The 23,924-nt window shown below is 39.0% G+C and overlaps 1 protein-coding gene across 3 annotated transcripts in view; it reads left to right on the top strand.

Annotated features, from left to right (window-relative positions):
- The window catches only part of mapk8ip1b (mitogen-activated protein kinase 8 interacting protein 1b), a 45,732-nt gene extending 23,526 nt beyond the window's left edge, over window positions 1–22,206 (top strand). For 2 of the 3 annotated variants that reach the window (XM_014330714.2, XM_005951288.3), the window contains exons 3-12: window positions 6,006–6,263; window positions 10,586–10,667; window positions 12,333–13,445; window positions 15,380–15,455; window positions 17,664–17,836; window positions 18,344–18,447; window positions 19,304–19,420; window positions 20,312–20,382; window positions 20,580–20,678; window positions 21,741–22,206. In XM_014330714.2, the coding sequence (XP_014186200.1) occupies window positions 6,006–6,263; window positions 10,586–10,667; window positions 12,333–13,445; window positions 15,380–15,455; window positions 17,664–17,836; window positions 18,344–18,447; window positions 19,304–19,420; window positions 20,312–20,382; window positions 20,580–20,678; window positions 21,741–21,813 (2,166 nt within the window). In that variant the 3' untranslated portion in view covers window positions 21,814–22,206. The other variant, XM_042213835.1, reaches the window with a different exon arrangement.
- The last annotated feature ends 1,718 nt before the right edge of the window (window positions 22,207–23,924 follow it).

Here is a 23,924-nt window from a genome sequence, read left to right as displayed (position 1 = left end):
CACTTGCTTAATGTAAATATTTGAAATGATTTATTTTTGTTTTATTTTACAGAAACAAAAAGAGAAAAACCTTTTAGAGAAAGTTGGAAAAATCTGAGCTATTGAACTTCATAAAAAGGTGTCATGTCCCTTGTGTGTTATTTCAATTACTGATATTTGTAATGCACTGCAATGCACTTCAACAGTATTGTCTTAAAATATAAGGTGCCCATAAAAATGTTTTAAAGGTGAACCTGTATAAATAAGTATCAGTGAAACAGATCCCCTTAATCCAGAAGGGTAGAAGGAGAGTGATATACTAAAGGAAGAGTGAGGATGGAGAGTGAGGACGGAAGCAATAGAAAATAAATGGAGCAATGAGAGAGAGAGGGAGTGAAAGAGGGTCTAGCAAAACACCAGTGGAGAAGCAGACCCATTTCCATGGCAACAGTGTTTCTCTCACCTACTGCACATGTCAAAGCTGAAAATACATGCAGTGTTGGCACTTATACACACACAAACACACACACGCACACTGCCCCCATGGATACCGCTCACGTCATCTCATCCACACATGGTAACAGTGGAGAGGAAGCTGCTTCATCAATGCAAACAGAAACAGGAGAAGCCCTGTTTGGCTCTGCTACTGTTAATAAAGAGCAACTGATATGACAGCAGTGTTCTGATATTCAGCCTTGTGCTTACCTTTATGTATTCCCATTGACATGAACAGAAGCTTACAAGGCCCGACCCTCTCCTGCATGATTCATTTAAGCCAAATTGATATATATATATAGATATCTATCTATCTGCTCGTTCGTTCGTTAATAAAAATGAAATAAAATGCAATACTTTACTGGATTTTATAAGACCAGAGTGAAGCCAAAACTCTGGATTTGACAAACACATACAGGTCCTTTCAAAGTCGGTGTGGTTCAAATGTTCTCTTTCTATATTTTATTTTTCTGGCATTCGGTTTGCAGCTGAGCAGTACGTTTGGGGTGATTTGACATTTTCAGTCTTTCCTTGTGTTTCCCCTGCTCCGGCTGCTCTGATTGGGAGAAAGAAGAGCATCACGTCTTCAAGGCAGCATCATTTCCTTAGTCACTGATCCCCTTGTCTCCTAGCAACAGGGGGCAGGGCTCTTCAGAGTCCAGTAATAATTTCTCATCATAAACAAGAAGAGGAGAAGAGCATTTGCAGGCTCCATTAGGAGGCATTGATTTTTAGCAGGTGAAAAGGTGAAGTGAAGGAGAGTGGGGGTAGACAAAAGAAAAATATTGGTGGGAGGATTGTTGTTATTAGACACAGACAGACACTGACATGACGTTGCTGCCCTACAACACAAACTCACTGCTCATCACATGCCACTTACAGGTATTTGCAGTGTGTGTAAATGGTTGGTTGGATATCGCTGTAGATTAAAGATGACCAATTGATAATTGGATTGTTAGCTGGATAAATCATGACTGCATATGAACGATGAACAGTAGTGACCATGACAACACTAGCTGGGAAGAAGAGGCAGCGAAGGCTGCAGGCCCCAAACTGTGCCCTGCTTGATCACCGGTATTACTATAAGTCTATCCATAGTTTACAAAATTGACATCAAACTGTATTAAAAAAAAGCATTATTTTCCCATAATCTCTGCTGTGAAAAAAACACAGGTTTAAGACATCAACAACATCAGTTATTTATAAACAGTATAACTGTTAGACTGAATGATGAAAGGTGGTATATAGATGGGATGGGATAAATGCCAGCTAGACTGAAATGGATGGATGAATGAACAAGAATCGAATATAGAACATTAGACTGCTGGATGCTTGATAAATGGGTGGATAATAGATTGATGGAAGATTATTAAGTGGATAAGAGGATGGAAAGGTAGATAAGCATACAGATAGCTATGTAGCAGGAGTGGGCAATTAATTAACCGAGGAGGTCACATGAGAAACTGGACCTGTTGTGGAGGGCCACACCAATAAACTGATCTCAGATCTGCTCAGTATTAATATTATCTTGGAGTGACCTTCAACAGCAGTCCCAATCCTATGGGCTCAAAATGTGGTCATAAATATTTTGTACTTGTAAAAAAGATTTGTATGTGTAAAAAAGATTTGTGTGTGCGTAAAAAAGATTTGTATGTGTAAAAAAGATTTGTGTGTGCGTAAAAAAGATTTGTGTGTGGACTTAGAAAAAAAACCCTGCAAGTTACAAGTACGGATTTTTGACCCTATTTTTCTTCCCTTCATCTGATTGGTCAATGTCATGTCAATCACAAATGTAACAATCCAATCAGAGAACAGATGGGTTTGGCTGTCGAGGGGCGCTTTTTTTGAACTGCAGGTCTTTGAAGGGAATAAATGCCCTTTTACATGCCAACCCAGCGTTTTCCTTCATCACCACGAAGGAAAACAGTCTGTGGTCGTCCGAGTTTGGTGATTTTTGTGTCACAGGTCTACGTGTTTAATACAGGGACTTCCACAGCCTTTTCAACAGCGCTGCGGACCGCGGGGTGGGGGCGGGCAGTGTTTTGGAAATGACAGTCTTCATTACAAAGCTTTCTTCGTTATGAATTAGCATACATGTTTTTATTGAACATTTGAAGAACTAGCAAAAAAAACAAACTCTTGTAGAGGACATAAAGTCAGAGATAGAAAAGACAAGGAGCAGGTGCATCTAGTACAGGTAGAGCTGCTGCAAAAACCCACAGAGCCCAGCAGCCAGCGTAACAAATTCTGGATCCTTTGCTTTTAGTTAGCAGTTAGCATTAGCAGCGTATCCTGCATCCGATGTGAAAGGACTTTTATGCTGCGCACTGTGACTCACAGCAATGGTCCTGGGTCAGCCCTGACTTTGTGTTAAACTAATCCTAAAGTAATAATGTTATTTCTAACCACTGATATACCACAACTTTTTCCTTTCAACAGCTACTGAAAGTTAGGGGACCTAGCTGCTATCGGATATTTATATAGCGATCCTCCAGCTTCAAACGGTATCACCCTTCAAGGACCTGCAGTTCAAAAAAGCGCCCCTCCGACAGCCAAACCCATCTGTTCTCTGATTGGATTGTTACATTTGTGATTGACATGACATTGACCAATCAGATGAAGGGAAGAAAAATAGGGTCAAAAATCCGTACTTGTAACTTGCAGGGTTTTTTTTTCTAAGTCCACACACAAATCTTTTTTACACATACAAATCTTTTTTACAAGTACAAAATATTTCTGACCACATTTTGAGCCCATAGAATCCCCCCTGTGCCTGATCCCTGCTATACAGGATGATCAAAAAAGGATTAAAGATATAGTCAGGCATTAAAAAAGAATTATACTCATAAATATACATTGAATAAGGTGTGACTGTGTCTTCCAACAAATTGATGCATTCTCACAAATAAAGAATTAATCTAGTAACACTATAAGAGCTGTAAGCCATCAGGTTGCCCAGCCACAGTTGTGGAGATGGACATGGATGTTCTGTCTAATCACATTTTATGTATGTGGCTGGAGACATATGTAGCATGCCAAAGATGGAAGGGAAGAAAACTTGTAGGTGTTCAAGTTGCAGGGAGGAACATTTTAATTCATGGCTGCAACTTCAGACATAAGATATGAAGGGTCGTACCTATGTTTTATTGATTTATTTATGTGTTTTCACTATGTGTTTTCACTATGTGTGTGAAAACACATAGGAAAAAAGACAATGATATCCTCTTCCTCCTCACTTCAAGCCTCTTCCCATGAACTTAAGTCATGGCTCTGTCACATGTAAATGTATATAAACATGCTTATTCCAAATATTGTTGCAGTTACTTATTGTCAGCATATTAGACATGCAACCATCCCATCTACAACAGCTGGCATCAAGCTGACTAAATAATAAAAACACCTCTAGTAGAGATTACATGTAAACTCACCCTCCAAACATAGAATTCATTGCTTGTCTGCAATCTAAGATTATGGAAAATATATATATTTTTAAATTTTTACATGTTGGTGTCAGTCCTTTCTTGTATCATCTTTGAAAGTAATCCATGGTCTGATATATACTCGGCAGTAAACAACCGATCTCCATATACAGTTAATATCTGCATCTTGACAATCTTTGTGTTTGGCTTATGTCTGTATTTTTAAAGGAGCTTTTATTCTTGCTTTTGCCCTCGTTTTGATTCAAAACAGTTGTATGGGTAAATGACTAAACCATATAAGTCTAATAAATGTGGACTGAGTATGAATGCAATTAGATGAACATTTTCCACTTTAGCTTTTGGCTGTTCAGCAAACCATTATAGCAGTCCTATTTCAAAGACAGGCAGGCTTCTTTCTTTCTTGGGAGTGAGAGACCTCTGGATATCTGGGATGAGTGTCTCACTGCATACAAATGTGCTTGAAGGCAACACTTAGCTAACAGAAATGAATTAACCTCCATTCCATTCAGCAACTGTTACCTTACAGTCTGCAGCAAGTAAATTCGGTTAATAGGAGTGCTCTCTGTTACAACAAAGGTTTAAATCTTTACGATATTGGTTATAATACATTCCTGGTACTTGTGATTTCTCGGTGTATGAAGTATTTACAGAACAGTAGCTTATTAAATTATGGGGGGGTTTTTTTCTCTTCCTCACAGTTTCCTTTGTGAGGTTTGTTTCCTAAAATAGTTTAAGGTGACTGTGACTGTGTTTTGTATGGCAGCTGATAATTACACCAGTGTTTCTCCTACCATAGCCTTGAGGGGGCGATCCAATACTGCAGCCTCACCCCACAGTCAGCCTAGAGAAAACACTGTTAACTTTAATCAGGACTAGCACAGATGTTTAAAAAGAATATGACTTGGATCCAAACTAAATTTTATAGATGCTAAAACTGACAAAACAAATGAACAAACAAAAATGAATAAATAAATAAATAAATAAATAAAGGTTTGATAATACTATATTACTCAGTATCAAAAATAAATGTTATAGCATTAAGTTTAATTAGGTTTTAGTTCTAGAGCAACTATACTGTTTTTGTTTCGTTTTGTTTTTTTGCTCATGTCTCTCAAATTGTAAAAACGAAATAGATTATTTTAGATTTATAACTTTAAATAACTCTAAATAACTTTTTTTTCTGATTGTGCTGTAGAAGGTGGCAGACCTCCAAAACAGTCGTTCAACATTGTTCATGTTCTTGTTTTATTTGCATTTGTTTTTTTACAGGTTTTTCTGTATGTGAGGCAAACAGAGAGCACTAAAGACTATAATAGGCTTAGCAACGACTTGCCATGTGCTGTGTGTGTGTCTGTTTTGTATGTGTAGCTGCAGGGATAGTGATGATAAGTGAAGCAGACTGTACTGTCCCAGTGCCCTCTGACTTACTGTCTCTCAAATGCTTTGCTTGTGCGTTGTTTTAGCAGCAGTGAATCTCTTCTTCTTTTTTGCCAACAAACTCATATCTTGCACACTGTGTATGATTAGCGTTAGAGTAAATAAATGTGCCTAATTTTCCAACTCTTGTTTTATGAATTGATTGTTTAGCCTAACGGAGTCATCGATTTTGAGAGGTTTCATCATCAAAGCAATTAACAAATTGATTCAATTGCAGTGCTGCACGAAAGGCCAGAGGTATTATATCTGTTTCTTTTTGGGGGCGTGAATATTTTTAACAATTTCCTGTTTCCAGGGTCAATATCATGAATTTGTTTTGAAATTTTTGTACTAATTTTCTTAATAGAATAGGTTTCTAAGCTTTAAAAGTAAAAAGATAAAATGAGAAATAGCAGAGCAGATTGAGTTTTTACTCTAACCTCATTACTGCAGATAAATTCTGTCAGGTAGAAAAGCTTGATGCTAGAAATAGTCCGTCTCAGCTTTAAACGGCACTGTGTGTTGGCAGTGAATGTGTTCCTGTTGAAGACAGAGTTGCTTCCAATTGGCCAGCTAAATCTCCTCATCCCATCCACATACACTCTCTCTCACTGTCTTCCTCTCTCTCTCTCTTCCCTGTCTTGACTGATGTCGGGCTTATTCCAATCCCTGCAGAGCCGTGTGAGACGAGGAACCAATAGCATGTCGGGGAAGGCGGAGCTAGGAGCAGTCGGCCAGCTTCAGGCAGAGATGCTGCATTTGGACCTCATCGATGGTGCTGACGGTTACCGCGGTGACAAAGAATCCTCGAAGGCGTCTGCAATTTCAACTCCGCCAGTCACCAAGGACCCTGCAGCACCTGTTACCATGGATACTTACCGGCCCAAGAGACCCACGACCCTTAACCTCTTCCCAATCGTGCCACGCACACAGGTATAGCCTGAATTAACCTTATCCTCTCGCTCTCTCACACACACACACACATTCACTCACACAGTTACACAGTTTGTGGCAGGTGGACAAATATTGATGAGTAATTCTGGAGGACTGTGGGAATGTTTCAGTGTTTTTCTTTCAGTGTTTTTTCACTCCACCTATATTGGAGCCTCCTCTCACACAAATATTATGTTTGAAATTGTAAATATAACTGGATAACCTACTTGACATCACCACTGGATTCACTACAATTGCTTCTCTGACAGGATGTGTTTTCTCCACTGAACAATAGCCTCAACTGTCATTTCTTTTTTTCTATTGGTGCCCGTCTCTGTTTGCTTCAATGGCGCTTGAGCTCGTGACCATTCGTGTCTGTGTGTGTCTGTGTGTGTGTGTCCATGTAAATCAATCTAAGTGAGGACCAGCACTAAGAAGGAAGACATTTTAGGGTAGTTTTAGGCTTTAGTTTTGGAATGGGAACTAAAAAATGTAAAGTATTGATAAAGAGCAGCGGTGTAGCCATACAAATGTGTGCAACCATGTTCGGGTTTACTGCGACAGTGAAGGTGTGTTTAAAAATTGTATTTGCACTATAGAGCACACATTTAGATTTTTCTTTTTTTGTTCAGTAAAACCTATGAATTAAAAATTGAGCATTACAATCTGCTAATTAAGTTTTGATAATGACAGTGGTATAGTTATGGTTTGAGTAGGTGGTAGACATCAGAGTGAAAGATAGTGATGAGGGCTGAAGTACTTTGTTCAGATAAGGAAAACATTATGACTTGGATCAAAAGGTTATAAAAGCCTTGGTTGTCATGGTTAAAGTATAAACTGATTTGGTTCAGATAGTGTTTGTAGTTTGTTAATAATTCCTTATTGAGTTACTTGAAGTTGAGGTCCTCATCTTATTGTTTTCTTGACTCCCTCCTTTATACCCGTAATGATTACTAGACCAGGACATTCATCATTATAGCCTCTTGCTAATACGTTGATCTTCTTGACTTGAGGACAGTGTCCAAGTTCAAATAAAACACATCTAATGTGCACAAAATCAAAACCTTTAGCTAGCTCCAGGAGATGTTTCAACACCTGCACAAGCATCACTGATGTTTCTTTCAGTTCTGGGAAGGAAAAGTAGCATGTAGTGAGTGGATTAGAACTTGTTAGGTGAAAAGAGCTTCAGAGAATATGGTTGGATGAACAATACAGTTACTTTGCCTTATAACCGAACAAAATACTATAAAATGGGCTAAAGAGTCAGAAATAATGTTACATGATACATTACACTGTTAATTCAGATAATAAAGGATTTGTTGCCATGACTTGTTAATGTGATGGAATTAATTTGAGAGAAAAAAGGCAAAACCATGTCATTCAAGAAAACAAATTAAATCATTTTATTCATGTTTACATTTGAATTCTAGAAATATTTCCTTTGATTCACTGAAATGTAGAACTACCTCTATGTCATATACATAGTAATGTATACAGTGAGTGAGTTTGGCCTCCTTGAGTGCAGGCAGTCAGCGTGATCAGCCAAGCGTCTACAGCCTGTTTGCCTTTGCTTTGCACTTGATCTGGAAGCAAAGTCTGCTCTGCTCAGTGCTCCGCTTTGTTCCTGTAGGTTGTTTGAGCTGTCAAAACTGAAAAGTATAAAGGAAGTAATTGGTCTCAGTTATGTTTCAACTGGGTAAATCTTCTTGTCTATTCCAGCACTGTTCATTTTTACCTTTTATACAGCAACTAGAAAAAAAACATCTAAACCAGTGCTGAAATACTTTACTGTTGAGGTTTCTTTAAAAAGTTTAATACATGCAATGAAAGTGAAGACACAGATCAACAGGCTGCATTTTATACCAGATAAATTCATTAGCAGTTGCGGGTGTCGCGTTTTTACTTAGATACTTATTATTTAAAATACTTTTTGGTCATAAAAATATCATCAGGTGTGATCAAGGAAATCGGGGTAATATTATGTTTTAGTAAAACGAAACACAAAACAAAATCTGTGTCTGAAATACCATCAAAATTGATAGATTGAGAAGATCACATGGCATTATAAAAAAAAATAACTGATCTGTCATCGCTGAAGTAGATTTATTAAAGTATTGTTCTGTTATTGAGACAGCATGGCTAAATCAGTTGAGGCAGAGGTGACAGTGAAGACTTTCACAGTGTGCATCCTTACACAGCAGGAATGAGACAGAAGATTTAGGATGATTTCCAGTCATTAATGTTTTTTCTCAGACCTTGAATTGTTAGAAGATGAGTAGGTTGTGTACACTGGGCGACTGTTTCCAGGTCAATGAGTGTGCAGAAATGCAAAAGTATACGGCATATTTGCTCTGCATCGTTTTGCAGCGAGTCCCATGTCTGAACAAAAGCATCTCTGATCAGCGTTAACACACTGAGGGTTTTTTTCAAAAGCAGTATTTTTTAATCCAGTAATGTCAATAGTGCCACATCGAGTCAGACTGTTAAGAGGTTGAATTTCATCATTAAAAACCTTTTTTCCTTGTGCAGTGGTCAAATAAATGAGGTAAAATTAGTTTTCTTTACCCATTTTAAAATGAATAACCAGTTCTGATTCTGTCCACCTTTTAGTTGTTATAGTATTTGAAATATCGAGTAGTCAAAGATGCACAGTATAATAAATCTTTTGCAGTACTGAGGAGGGTGCTGCTTTACAGACTGTCTCCACTTTTGCTTCCCAATTGAAGTGATTCAGTGGGCAGAGAGACAGATGTCCCTCTGAGAAAGGATTAATCTAACTCTAATTACTTATCGGGCATGCTCCATATGTTGAAGTGCATGTGTGTTTGTGTGGCAGTGTGACTATAAGGAAGGTCTGCTTAGATACCAGCAAGAACAAGTAGCATGTTGTCATTTAAAATTGATTTATAAAGTTTCAAGCTGACCTGGTTTTAATAGCTAGCTCAATTTGCAATGAAATTCATGCAGAAAATCCAAATATGGCAGGGTGACACAAGATGCAGCTGTGATAGGCTGAGACAGCTGTCAATTAAGGCGCCCCATCTCATTCATTCAGCTTCCGAAGTCTCCAAACACTTCAACTTGGCAAGCTTGTGTTCTGTTGTATCAAATTCACACAGATTTTAGTCATGGACTCTATCTGACTCCTCAGATATATGCAGTTGTTTCCTACCTGCTGATTCACTCTTTACCATGGCAACAGCCCTGTCTCCGCCTGGTACACGTAGATGGAAAAGTGAGTCACACGTAGTGGGTGGACGGAGGAGGAAAAGATGTTATTTTGTGCATGCTGTCGTCACAGGAGTTTCCAGCTCTCCATCTGTTAAAATCTCCGTTTAACTCTTCTGTTATCTACAACTGAGTGTTAAACCATAGTCTTTCTGTGGAAGCCGTTAAAATAAGCCACTGAGTCACAAAATATATCAGTCGTGATAATGATTAGATTCATAAGCGTGTTTGGCAGGTTTTGAATAATTCCTTTTAAAACCTATTTGGTGGCTAAATGCCAAATTTTCTGGAAACACTGCTGGCTTCTTCGGCCTATTCTAGATGCCATGATCAATTAGTTTATTGGTTGTTGCATTTTTATACATATATTTTAAAAAGAGATTAAAACATGGCTTAAGAACAACTTTAACATCATGCTGAGAAGTGTTTCAGTCACTGTGTTGTGACTGATTGTGGGTGTGGACTGGATGCACTGAGTTGTATTTAATTGCACTCAGCAGAGATGTCACTGTGAGCAGCCACACCCTTTATGATCTGTTCACCAATCACTGATAAGCTGCTCTTTAAATGACTCCTTTCATCAGTGACAATGATCAGCAACCTCTCTTTTTCTGTACTTATAAATGAAAGTGTCATATAGATACCACAAAGATGTTCATATAGATTTTTGTAACAAGGTTGATTTTGCTTTTATTCTTTCTTGATTTCCATATTTAGAAATGTATAGAAAGAAAGGAAACCTCACAAGTTTCATGACTTCAATCAGCAATTACCCCCCAAAACAGCCTAAAGAGGCTGTCTGAGTGTGTTTCCCAGTGGCTTGTGTAAATGTCAGGTCCCTTTAAATGCACACCACGGAGCATGGACAAAAGAGTTCCTGCTCATTCAACAGAATAAAAGGTTTGTGTGTGCATGTCTGTATGTGAAGTGAGAGAGAAGCAAGAGGAAGAGAGAGACACACACACTCACACACAGAGAAGTTGTATATGTTGTGTCAGGATCCAGAATTCAGTGAGCAAACCCAAAATCTCTGTTCCTCTTTTATCCATCTGTTGTTCCTTCTCTCAACTTCCTTCCTCTTCTTCTTTTTTCAGGACACGTTAAACAACAACTCCCTTGGTAAGAAGTACAGTTGGCAGGAGAAGGTTTCAGGCTCATCCTCGCCCCTTAAAACAGGTGAGCTTCCCCACATCATGTTTATGAGTCATGTTTTAGTTTAGACGCATTTTCTCATTTAGTTGATGGTAACTGGGATGTGCTGGCCAGAATCCATTGTTGTGTTAGTAACATTCAGTCAGTGTCGGCGTGTGTGATTTGCATTGAGTCTGACAGCTTGTGTGTCCCTCTGAACCTTGGGGACACTGCTCAGCCTTGGATTAGCTGCTGGTACAAGTTGAGCTAGCTGAGGCTATGCTGTATATTGTGCGTGTTTGGAAGCCAGCTGAGGCTTAAAGCTAGCTAGAGGCTGTCATAGCCCATTGATGCTGTTCTTTGAAGAGCACCATCCAAAGCTAGAGTAACCAGATTCACAGCCAACAGTTAGAAAAACGTAAATATTAGGTGTTAAGTCAACCTTTTAAAGGCAAATCTGGGGAACAAGCTTCCAAATTCAGGCGAAATGAACTTTTATGCTCTATTCAAGTAATAGGGACAAACTTTAGAGCTTTTAAAGCACATTGTTGTGAGATGATGCCCTTTTATTCCATGCCCTATAAATTATATAAATTGAAATAATGGCAAGTGTAACAGTGTTGCTGTCTGGGTAGTTTGGTTTTATTTGGATTGGATTGAATTTCATTAGGTGTGACTGCGAGCACTATAGTCAATTTGTCATTTGATATGTCAGACTCACTGAAAAAAACAAATGTAAATCTGTTTGCCAGATCATTGCTCGTATTCATGCTGCCCCGATGTCATGCCAGCGCATATTAGGAATGGCATAGGTACCGATCGGTTTTCTATCGCCCATTTGCTGGGAGTAAGGGCACCCTCCGTTTGCGAGGTGCGCCTGGTGCTTGCGGCACAGGGAGGAGAGGGCGGGGCGGCGGGGGATTCTCTGGCTGGCTGGAGCAGCATCTAATAACCAACTCGCAAAATAAAAACAACCCAACAAACACGAAAACACCAGACATTATGATACAGACTTATAATTTGCACCAATGTTTTTTCAAAATTCTGTACGTGAACAGTGAGCGCGAGAGCCCTCGGTGCGCCTGCTCGCTGCTGAAGTCAAAGTAAAACTTTGTCATCTCCGCTACATACAGTACAGTAGGCTCCAGTTACAGCAGTCCAAGTAAGAGGGTGTGTTCGCCCAGGGCGCCAAACAGGCTAGGACCGCCACTGAATGAAAAGATTCTTTCAATTTTGCAGCGCTTCTTGTGTGCACACCTTTAACATTTAAATGAAAATGAAACAGATTTAATTTTAAATCAGTCCTGTCCTGAATTAGCCCCTCTGCTATTTAAATGCCATTTAAAATACTCGGGAATGATGTCTGAATCCCCTGCCAATGGATTATGACATAACACGTCAATCACCTTCTCCTGGCTACACTCTGAATTTGATGAGTAATGGGGATTTGGCTGTGTAATCCTGACATCCGTTACCTAACCATTTCTACTTTTCTCTCTTTCTGTGTGTGCTTTATTTTATCTGCCTGTGCATTCATTGCCATGTCTGTCTTCGTGCATGTGTGCGCATTTGTTTGTCCATCATGTTTGCGTTTCTGCATCACGTATGTTTGCTCCGTGTGCGCGTCTGGGCTTTGCTTGTGCATCTGCGTCTGCATGTGTGTTTGCTTGGGTGTCTGCATGTTTCTGCTCACGCCCGCACTCCCTCTAGGTGACCTCACTCCTCCACGTGAGCACAGCTGTCTAAGCGACGAGGACAAGGTGCACGGTGGGGGAGCGCAGACCAAAGACCGCGGGACCTCCACCGACGCCCCCTGCAGACACAGTCACACCTCGGGACACTCGCACAGCTCAGCTGCAGGGGCTGGGACACGGTCCAAGATTCAGGAGAAGCCACCGGCACCACCACCACCACAGAACTATACACCAGCTCCTCTATATCCTTCAGGGAAAGCGGATGGCAGTGGGTCCCACAGGGAGAGGATTAGATACCACACAGATGTTCATATAGAGCCAACAGAGGAGATCTATCTGACTCCTGTGCAACGTTCCGCAGATCCCCTGGAACCCCCCACCGTCCAGGACCGGCCTTTCCTCTCACAGCAGACTGAGCAGGGACGCATGTCCATTAGCTCTGACACAGAGGGACCACCTCCTTATCAGCCCCTCCCGGACCGGACCAACCCCTCCATCTATGAGGAAGACGAGATCTATGTCCCCCCACCGTCATACGCTTCCTGTGTAGAGTCCCTCATCACGCCACCTAGCATGGCTGTGTCAGCTCACTCCTCCCATGCACTGGACCTCAGCCTAAAGGGGACAAGTACAGGAGCTGGGGCAATGCTCAGGGCTGGGTCATCAGTTGAGTACGTTGATGCCACAGATGAAAGCTACTGTGGGGACGACGAGGATGTGGACAGGTTAATAATGGATGCAAAGATGAGAAAGGGAGGGGTAAAGGGAGCCGCCCCACCGAGGACTTCCATGAGCTCAGAGGCCAGCGGCCTGACATATGACTCAGTTAAATATACATTGGTGGTGGATGAAAATGCTCAGCTGGAGTTAGTCAGTCTCCGGCAGTGTTACCAAGGCTATAGCGATGACAGCGACTCGGCCACAGTCTATGACAACTGTGTCTCATCTCCATACGAGTCAGCCATCGGAGAGGAGTATGAGGAAGAGGAAGAGGAGCATGACCCTCGTATAGGAGGAGTGCGTCGAGAGGCCACAGCGTGCCTATCTGAGGATTCTACTCCAGAGGCGGACCTCCACTTCTCCAAGAAGTTCCTCAATGTCTTCATGAATGGGCGCTCTCGCTCCTCCAGTAAGTCTGGTAAAAACTCAATTCCAAACATAAATGGTGGCGATGGCTTGCATATAGCTTTTGGTTTGTTTTTTTGTTGCGTAATAGTAGTAGTAGTAGTAGTAGTATAAAGACTTCTTGAAGAAACTCACTTTGGTTAGCAAATGTGGTCGTCTGACAGTGCTGATGCCAGTTTGGGGTTTTGTTTTTGTTTTTTTACATTTTTCCCTTTAATCCATTAACTACATTTCTGAGACTTGCTTGTAAATGCCAGGAAGTTTATCAGCACTACTGGCTGGTGCTCTGCCTAATTCCCTTTAAATATACACTGTCAGTGGTGTCTAGCCAAACTGGCAACAATTGCTATTCAAGGCTTAAAGCAGCGCAGCTGATGAAGCAACGCCACAGGAATGTTCAGGAATCAAAATTTTGTCATACACTAAACACAGTCATCCACATGGCTGTCCTAACTGTGGAGTAATACAATACTAAGCCGTACTGATACACAGTATAACCATTGACTATTACATTTACTATGTACTGTATTTGCAAAGCAGTAGTATTTTTTTTTATTTATTTTAAAATTATGTCACTTCTGCTTTTAAGTCTCGAGAATAAAAGCAGTAGACTGGACATTTAAATTACCTGTTTAGTGAAAAGGTGCTCAGCCAGCTTGTTAAGGGGATGTGAGAAAACACACATCTAGAAAGAAGTTAGTGAGGCATTTGAAGTTCTAGACATAACACTTCCATAAAACTGTAAAACTTCCCAAACTGACTAAAGGCGCATTGCTTGATGTAATTTTGTGTCACTTCCACTGGAAGATTCATTCATTTTCAGTAGGAAGCAGAACAACAATGCACTGATTGTGAAATTCAGAAAATATCTACTCAGATATTCTACTGAGTATTAATAGCCTAGAAGAGACTTAGGAAGTCTAATTGAATTGTAAGTCTCACCTGTTTAATTAGCTATTAACTACTACTTTTGTAGTAGTATTCCAACAGCACCCAATGCCCACTTATGTGGTTGAGTATTTAGCCGGGACAAAATTGATTTCTTGTGTCACCGTATTTAGTCAACAAGGTTTATTTTATCAGAGATATGATATGTTTTGTCAGATAAATCAGTGCTTTGCAAATGCTCAACATCTGTAAAACGACTGTAAAGTTTTGTTTTAACACAGTTAACTTTTAGTGAATTCCATTAAAACCTAAAAATCTTATCTAAGTTGTAAGATTTAAGAGTAAATTTGGACTATTTTGATGATAAGGGGTCTAAAGAATTAGAAATCTTGTGGGGACAATGAAGATCCCTTTGTCATATCTTATTAAAGCTGCAGGCTCTGTCTAAGAGATGTTGCTTAAACAGACTATCTGTGATCTCTCAATGAGAAAGAGCGCTGCACTGAGAGGGAGATGAGAATTCTCTGTTTGAGGACTGCAGGACTGATTCAATTGCTGTTGCCAGCCACACATTGACCCTCATCATAGTGTCTGTTAAAGAGCCAGCATTAATGGGCACAAGAGGCAATTCAAGTTATGGAGACAGAGATTAGGAGATACGCGTGTTTACAGTATTTGCTCTAATAGTCCAGGCCGGTCTCTTGGAAGGGATCCATGTATTTTAGTCTCATTAGAAATGCTGCAGCAGTTTTTCTGAGCAGTTCAGGCAGCAGTCACAAAGGTCTCAGGGGAATGTAGGTAGAAATACACAATGCACGTTTGCTTCATGCCTAATTAAAGTGTGATTTATATCTCAGAGAATGCATACATGTAAATGCTGCATCTCCTAATTATGTTCTCTGTGGTCTTTTTTGGACTTGTGTTACAAATTATAAGCCTGTGTCATTAATCTTTTTGCAAGCCTGACACAAAGGCTGACATTGCATACTGTTTACTTCCTATTTTAAAATAAATCTCTCTTGTTTTTTTGTCCTTTTTTTGGTATTCAAGGTGCAGAATCCTTTGGTTTATATTCCTGTATCATAAATGGTGAGGAGAAGGATCAGAGCCACCGAGCAGTCTATAGGTAATGACAGTTACACTACCATCCTCGCTGTAATCCCAACAGACATTGTAAAACCGTGAAAAATGACAGTATGTAGTGTGTGCTGTCACTTCTGTTGATTATGATGTTAATGAATTGTGAAAACCATAGTAAAGAAATGGGAAAAATAAGTCTTAGGGTTTGATATTGTAATAATGTTTAAAACTTGTGTGGATTGATGAAATAACACTGCGGTAATATCAAATGACACACTGTGCTTATATTATCAATAAAGTGTGGCATTCATCTCCCAGTCAGTTACCGTTATAAACATTTGAGATTCTATTTTTCCTATCCAGCGTCTTATGTCTTTGGTCAAACAGACCAGATTGTGTAAGCAAAGATGGGCACCTGAAGTATTAAATGCTTGGTGTTCATCTTCACTAATGAATCTTTCGTAGAAATGAGTAATTCATCCAGCAGCTTTCAGATAACTCAAATAAGTCAAACAGCATTTTTTTTAGAATGAGCCAATCTACAGGCATTTAACAGAAAGGTGTGTTTTTTAAGTGTTTTAATGATAAACCATCATCGCAATTTTTCCATCCTGACCTACTTACTTATTTATTTTAATAAATAAGTAGATTTTACAGCACATTTAAAACCAAAGTGCTTCAATAAAACTAAAAAAGGGTTCTTAAAACTCCCTGTACTCCCTGTTCTTTTAAGAAAAGATTTTAGTCTGCAGATTGTTGACTACAGCATTTATTTGTTTGGTAAATTTCCAATTTGTGTCAAAGATGAGGTTAGTTTAGAATTATATAACTTGTAATTTAATAGTATCAAAGAGGCCCGGGTCATCTTCCAAGCACTCAGTTAAAAGTAGAAAGCCAAAGAGTATGACCTCAGTTTTGCATTAATTTAACTGGAAGAAACTGGGAGATCCTATTTTTTTATTATCCAATAATGACGTAATTGTAACTGGGAAAAGAAAACTGAGACTTTCCTATAACTGCACCAGTTGCTTTCTGGGTTTTTTTCCTGTCATATGGAAGTTTTCACCACTGGAAAAAAATGCCATCCATAACTTGAAATTTTGAGTTATTTTCTCCAAATTTTTAGTTAATAAGTTGACATTTCTTTGTTACCTGAAAACAGATGGCAGTGACACAGGCACACTCAACCTTGGGTAGTGATAGTATCCATGAGCTACCAGTGTAAACATGTACAAACTGCTGCGTGCTGATAACAACAGCATGCCTTTTAGCTAATAACGCAGAGATTTCATCATTTCTGAAACCATGCTGAAAGAACTCAGCAGTTGACTCAATCATGACCTACAGCTTCAGCTTTGGTAGCTAATGCCTTCCACCTTTTGCTTACAGGTAACAAGGAAATGACGTACCTTCACAGAGCTTCCTGATTGACTGAGCTACCTTAAAATCTTGAGTTATTTTCTTGAAATTTTAGCTTGGACATATAGCTCAAGATGTTGAGTTATGGATGGCAAAGAAAAAATATACAAATAAATTTAGTGGCGGAAATAAGGTATGTCAAACATAAGGCCCAGGGGCCAGATTCAGCCCAGAAAAGACTTCAGTCCAACCCAATGGATGGCTTTAGAAAGAGGGTAAGGAGGGTGTAAATTTTGGATTTGTAACTGTATTTGCATAGGTTTTACAGCTTTCCATAGTAATACAGACCTCCCCCATAGCCATTCATACTACATCAAAGTAAACAAGTAACATGTAAAACATGAAAATGACAAAAATTCCTTTTTTTTTTTTTCCTTTTTCTGATATTACTGTATTGGAGATTAAATTTGTGGTTAAATGTCTTTAGAAAGGGGAGTTTTTAGATCTGTCCCACTTAACATCAAAATGACCTGCATGTGGCCCACAGTGTAAAATGAGTTTGACAGGCCTTCTTTAAAGTGTCCTCACACTGTACATCAAATGGAAAAATACAGTGTTACTAATATATAGCTGTAAGCAAGGAACTGATTGTAGTTCATTTTTACCCTGGGTTGTGTGTAATATTGTGTAGCAACACACCTGACCAGCTAACACACATAAGTTGCATTTAAGTCACTGATTTTATTTTTTTCTTTACACTGTTTAAAAATTTCCTTGTAACGACAAGCAGGCGTAGGAAACCCGTGTTTGACTTTTAAACCTTAAATTTCATTTTAAATTCAGAGCTACTTTGTGGAGCAGTTAGCACATAAAAATCTCACATCTTTCTCGACAGGTTTGTCCCTCGGCACGAAGATGAGTTGGAGCTAGAGGTGGATGACCCGCTGTTGGTGGAGGTCCAGGCAGAGGATTACTGGTATGAGGGCTACAATATGCGAACTGGTGCTCGTGGGGTCTTCCCGGCCTACTACGCTGTAGAGGTGACCAAGGACACGGAGAACTACAAAGGTACCAATAGTGCTGGGATTTGTAGGAGTGGGCCACGAATATGTTAGTAAAGACAGAGATGGCTGCTTTAGGCTAAAAAAAAAGGGGGGCTGTTTACATGCCATGAACATCAGAAATGTCATCAGTGATCAGATTTTCTAGATTCAGTACCTCTGGCATAGTTGTGTTTGTGGATGGGAAGCCTATCAGGGTTCTTGCATGGAGTGTGCTCTGATATGTGGGGTTAATGTGCACTCCAGGGAGTGTTTTACTCTACTTTTGAAATCCCAAGGAGGTGTATGCAGCAAGCAACAGGGGATAAAGTATGAAATGATGTGAAGTGCAATGCTATAACAGATTATTAGTCAGTGGTACTGATCGACAGCTCAAAAATGTATTCTGTTCCCTTAAAGGAGCTAGTGACTGAATTGTAGCTGGAATATAGTGCTGTATGAAGTATTACATGTTACACATCTTGCTTCTTGTGTTTATTGTCATTGTTGTTTTTTTCTGCTTTTCTCTGTGCAGTAAAGAGCAATGAATGGATTGACAGATACCGCCTAAAGTTTCTGGGGTCCGTTCAAGTGCCCTACCACAAAGGAAACGATGTTTTGTGTGCAGCTATGCAGAAGGTAAGCTCATGTTTTACACGCATGTGTAAGTTATGGGAGACAAGACATGTGGGGGGGAAAAGGAGCAAGAGACACGGAAGGGAAAGAGAGAGAAGGACAGAGACCAAATACAGACATGACTGGGAGACATACACAGAGAACATGTCTCTGTCATAGGAGACACAGGGATGAGACAGAGACAAGAAAACAAGAGATGAGAGATACAAATAAACTCAGAGGCATAAAAGAACTAAACTCAACACCATAGGGGTTTAAGTTGCATTTGTGTGTCTTTGTGTTGTTTTACTTCGATAGCTCGAAAAGTTGTTGTGATGTTAACAATCCATTAAAGCCTTTATAACTTAGTAACTATTATTCTTGGAGTTGTTTTTATCTTGTCACATTTGACCTCTGACCTCTCTTTAAGTTAAATAGAAGACTATGTCTCTTACTTATTGACGACATATACGCATATAGGGAATGATATATAGGGATCATAAGTTTTGCATAACGTTACTATGACCTCTTTAAGGTCAAATGAGGTCAAACCTTTGAAAAATGTCTTTTACCTTTGTTTTAAATTCTAGTGCCTTTTGTTTCAGTTGACCTCACTGCTTATATTTTACTTTCAAATTAACCCCAAATTGAATTTTTTCATTGCACTTTAAACTTCTTAAAGTGTTTTTTAAAAAAGAAAACAAAAGTTAATGTATACAAAATACAATATTATCCCCTTAAAAGTAAATACTGCCCAGAGCTAGAGCTGCCTTGGCAGAGGTTTGCAATTTGTTTGTTTGCATATTCACAGGTAAAGGAAACTTTTGAAGAGCTTTATTCTAGTAACATTTTCAAAAACCATCTAACACGTGTCTTACAGATTGCTACTAACCGAAGGATGACAGTCAAGTATAACCCACCTTCCTCATGCATCCTGGAGATCAGTGTGAAGGGCATCAAGCTTTCAGTTCAAGAGGATTACTATGCTTGTGACAGAGTAAGACGTTTACTGAGCCTGTGTATGTCTACTGTGAAATAATTACATGCAACTTCACAGACTAATCAAATAAAAGCTCATCAGCAATCTTTTGGAAAGGTGAAAAGGTTAAGGATCTCACTTTTTCAGTGATGCATGGTTTGGTTCATGTGTTTTTAACTGATAAAGATTTTGTTTCAAATTAAAATATTTTGTTTCTGAAGAAGAAAAGGCTCCTAGTTGTTAGAAGTACTCAAACCGGCCTGTGTGGCAGAAATAACTGGGATGCTCAGTTTTACCTCAGCATGTTGTCTAAACCATGTCTACATCTAAATGCATTGGGTTACTACCCTGCGATTTGCTATTTAGATTTTTGCATCATTTTGTAGTTGAACAGGTTTACCTAATAAAGAGGTTGGCGAGTGTATATTTGAAGAGTAAGGCAGAGAAAGAGAGCGAGAAGCTATAATCTATCAGCACAGTGTTGAAGGAACACATGAGACACATCGCCACCATGTGGCTGCCGACTGATACTGCAGACAAACGTGTTAGTGTCAGGCCACAGTAATTACTTCAGCGAAAAGAAACTAAGAATTCTGTGGGAATTCTATGTATGTATATGTAATTTAAAGTTCATCTGTTTAAACAATTGAGAAATTAATGTTTTACTTTTATCAAGATCTGATGTTCAGATAATATGTGATGCACTATCAATCTCGATATATTTTAATATTGCAGTCGCCAACTAGTCTAAATTAAAAGCTTTAATTATTTTATCAGAAAAAAAATTTATTTTATCAGCAAGCAAAAAAGAAAAGAAAGAAATCAATAAAAGTAAAATATATGAAACATGGTTTGAAATGTTTGCTTCTTGGTGTTAATCTTAGACGTTTATGCATCCTCTGTTGACAGAGTAACGAATGCAGTCACTTCTTCCAGTTAAAGAACGTCTCCTTTTGTGGCTATCACCCAAAAAACAGCAAGTAAGTAAAAACTGAAGCAGAGAGAGCAGTTATGCTGCGCTCTCTGTCGAGATTAAAATTGCCACAAGGTCTCACTATTAGATAAATATTCAAGAATATTGGACCTCTTCCTGCTCACTGATAAAACAAAGCAGGAGTTCATCATTATTAGGTGTCAAAGTAATATACTGAATGTCTTTTTTAAAACTTCTCTGCAGGTATTTTGGTTTCATTACGAAGCACCCAGCAGACCAGAGATTTGCCTGCCACGTATTTGTGTCTGAAAATTCTACCAAACCTCTTGCAGAGTCAGTAGGGTGAGTTGTGTTTTTTTAGGTTTCCTTTGGACATCAGTCGGGGGTTTTAGTGAGATACGGTTTAACAAGTTGCATAAATAAATACATCCCGCCAGCAGAGGATCTTTACAGCACTGAAACTTGCTGTAAATAATACTTGTATAAGTTACTATGGTGTTTAAGTTACTTTGCAAATTTCAGTTTTCACAGTTTTACCTTCTAAGAAATTTGACCTGACAGGATCAGCCAGTTTTTCTCTTCTCAGCAATTCTCAGTAAATCTTCTCAGTTATTCTAAACGTGATCTGAACAAAATGTAACCAAATAAATACACTGCAGAAATTAACTTAAACTTAATTGAGCTCATTCAAATGAATAAAAAACAGAAAAGTGTCACGGTTTGCTGGGGCAAGCCGTGTGTGAATTATTTAGGACCCAAGATGCGGCAGCTCTGGTGCAAGTGAGTTTATTTAGCCAATGTAGATACAAACAGAGATGGCGAGGGTGAGCTTAAAACTAAGAAAACCTAAACTGGGAAAAACAAACCTGAAATTTTGAGACATGAAACCAAGATGCAGGGAGACGTAGAGAACATAGGGAAAACCACACAGGATGACAGAGGGAGAAACGCAGACGAACCAGCAACTACTATGACAGAAGACACGACTTAAATACACTCAGAGAAACACAGGGAGATTACTCACAGGTGGGGGACACAGCTTGGAGTGATTAACGTGACGAGACAAGGGAGTCAAACTGAAAGCACTCACATAAGACGCAGACCTTCACTATAAACAGGAACTTACACATGCAAGGACACAGACAAAGAAACGCGGACTTGACACAGGAATACACGGGCAGAAAAGAATAAACACTAAACTGAGGAAGAACAGCACCAAAATCACAATAATAGAAAACACAAAACGCTAGGTCAAAAGACCCAGGATCATGACAAAAACAAAACCTTAATAAGGCTTTCTCAGGCATGTCTGGCACTTTGTAATGTTCTGCACCTGTTGGCTCTTGTTTAGAAATGTTTATGTTGTGATTAAATTTATGTGACGTGATGTGTTTTTCTTTTCAGGAAAGCCTTCCAGCTGTACTATAAAGAGTTTGTGGAGTTCTCATGCCCTACAGAGGACATCTACCTGGAATAGCCTTGCCTTTAACCACAACCCTGTAAAGTACGCTGTATCATAACATAATGTTGCATGAAGGACAGATATACATTAATTGGTAAAACAAAAACAAAAAAAGAGAAAAATTAAACATTAACACATCTGACAAACGAACAGGTATAGAAGGCCCAAGTTTCAGACCTGTGGTGAAAACCTTGTGCAGCAACCAGAGATGAAAATGAGCCAAAGGAGGGGTTTCCTGGCAAATGAAAATATGCAAAATGGCATCAGTGATGAGGCAAAAATGGAAAGCACAAATATTTTAACTCATCAGTTTCTGCAATGCTTGTTAGCCTGTAGCATCATGTCAGCAGAGGCAAAGCTGAAAGCCCAGGAGACGTCTGGAGCACTTTGTACGCTGGAAAAAAGAAAGAAAAAGCAGAATTTATGACTTGGAAGTGAACAAACAAGTGATGTTGGTTCATTTTGTCTTGAAATACTGTAACCAGGGTGTGAGCACGAGAGAGGTGTTTATTTACTAAAGACGTAACAACCTCACAATGAAAAAGGAGTACTAAACTAAATAAAGCCCATGTAGGAACAGTTAATTTTATCCTTTTATCACACCAAATATGAAGGCGTATCCACATTTATTAAAAAAAAAACAAAGGGAGAGAAATCTCAATAAAAATCAGATGCAGTGATGTGCTCTGCATTTTGGGGGTTCTTGCCACATTTTTACTGCTTTTTGTTAAACCCAGACACAGATCTGTACTGCATATTCAAGGTACAGTAAGCACAGTGTGAATACACAAGAGTAGAATAGGTTTGCTTTTCCATTAAGCATTTGGAGCTAACTAGTAAAGGAACAGCTGAGTATCTAAAGTTAATTTCAAATAGTTTTAGTTGAATAAAATTAAAAGATGGTTTCAGCTTATCACTTTTCAGTCAGACAGGCAGAAGGTAAACTTTGCCGATTGATTTATATACTTTACATGCTAATGCTCAATTAAAGTAGACTTTAAACTACTTTTCTCTTGCATCTGTGCGGCTCAGTATTTGGAGATTCACACTGGTGGAGTTTTACTGGTGGAATTTTTCACTCTCGCCACTTGTGTAAGTTTGCTCCTGGTGGAAAACTACCAAAACAAAAGATTGATGGACAAACCATGGATTGATGATTTCACTTCCTGATGGAGGCTAGTGTGACCAAATGCACTGGAGTTTTAGGTTAAAGCCTAAAATGAGGGTACAAACATGTAATGTAAGTTAAATACTAAAATCTCATATTCCCCCTTTCCACCAAGGTGAGCCAGGTGCTGGTTCAAGTCTTTTGTGCTAGTGGTAGTGTGCAATTGGGCTTTCCAAATGTTGGTCGGCTTTTTCACGAGCCTTTGTAGTTTTGACTTTACAACACATGTATAAGACTATGAACACATCAAATGATTAACACTTTACTCTTTGAAATGTTACTTTGGAGTAAACATTGAAGTTCTTTTCATGACTGAATGGTTTCTGTTATTTTGTGGCATTAGAAGTTAATGAGAAATTCTCTCTCTCTCTCTCGCTCATACATATATATATATATATATATATATATATATATATATATATATGAAAGAGAAAGAGACTTAGGTGTCAAAAACCATCGTTAAGTTTTACAGGGGACATTGACAAATGTCATCTCTAGGGGAGAAAGCATTACAGGTCTCAGCTTTTTGCTGAAGTTCTGTTGAGAAGTGAAGTGAAAAGAGACAATTTGTCTCTCTCACTAACTACTGCTGGAAAACTACAGAGGTGTATTTGTATAACTGCTGCTGCTTGATTTTTTTAATTTAGTATTGCCAGTCTGCTTAAATTATCATCCATACTGACACTTGGGTTTTTCTTCTAGATGATGTGCTAGTTGTATTTTTTTACTAATGGCCCTAGCCCCTTTTGTACTTTTTTTCATAGTTGAAAAACAGCAAAGTGTTGATGCTACATTGAATAGTTCTTTGTGACAAAGGCAGAATAAAGAACTCCTTAAATGTACTGAGCATTGTCCATGCAGAGAATGCTTAGAGGTACACAAGTGTGTACTTTAAGCAAACATCTATTGGTGCTATCGTGCACAGCTCTGTCCATATGTTCAGTAAAGCCTTAGTAAT

The sequence above is a fragment of the Haplochromis burtoni genome, unplaced genomic scaffold, assembly GCF_018398535.1.
Source record: "Haplochromis burtoni strain Fernald_Lab_line unplaced genomic scaffold, NCSU_Asbu1 Contig_486, whole genome shotgun sequence".
NCBI classification, from domain to species: Eukaryota; Metazoa; Chordata; class Actinopteri; order Cichliformes; family Cichlidae; genus Haplochromis; species Haplochromis burtoni.
The sequence above is the reverse complement of the archived record's forward strand: the minus strand, read 5'-3'. Positions and strand labels throughout refer to the sequence as shown.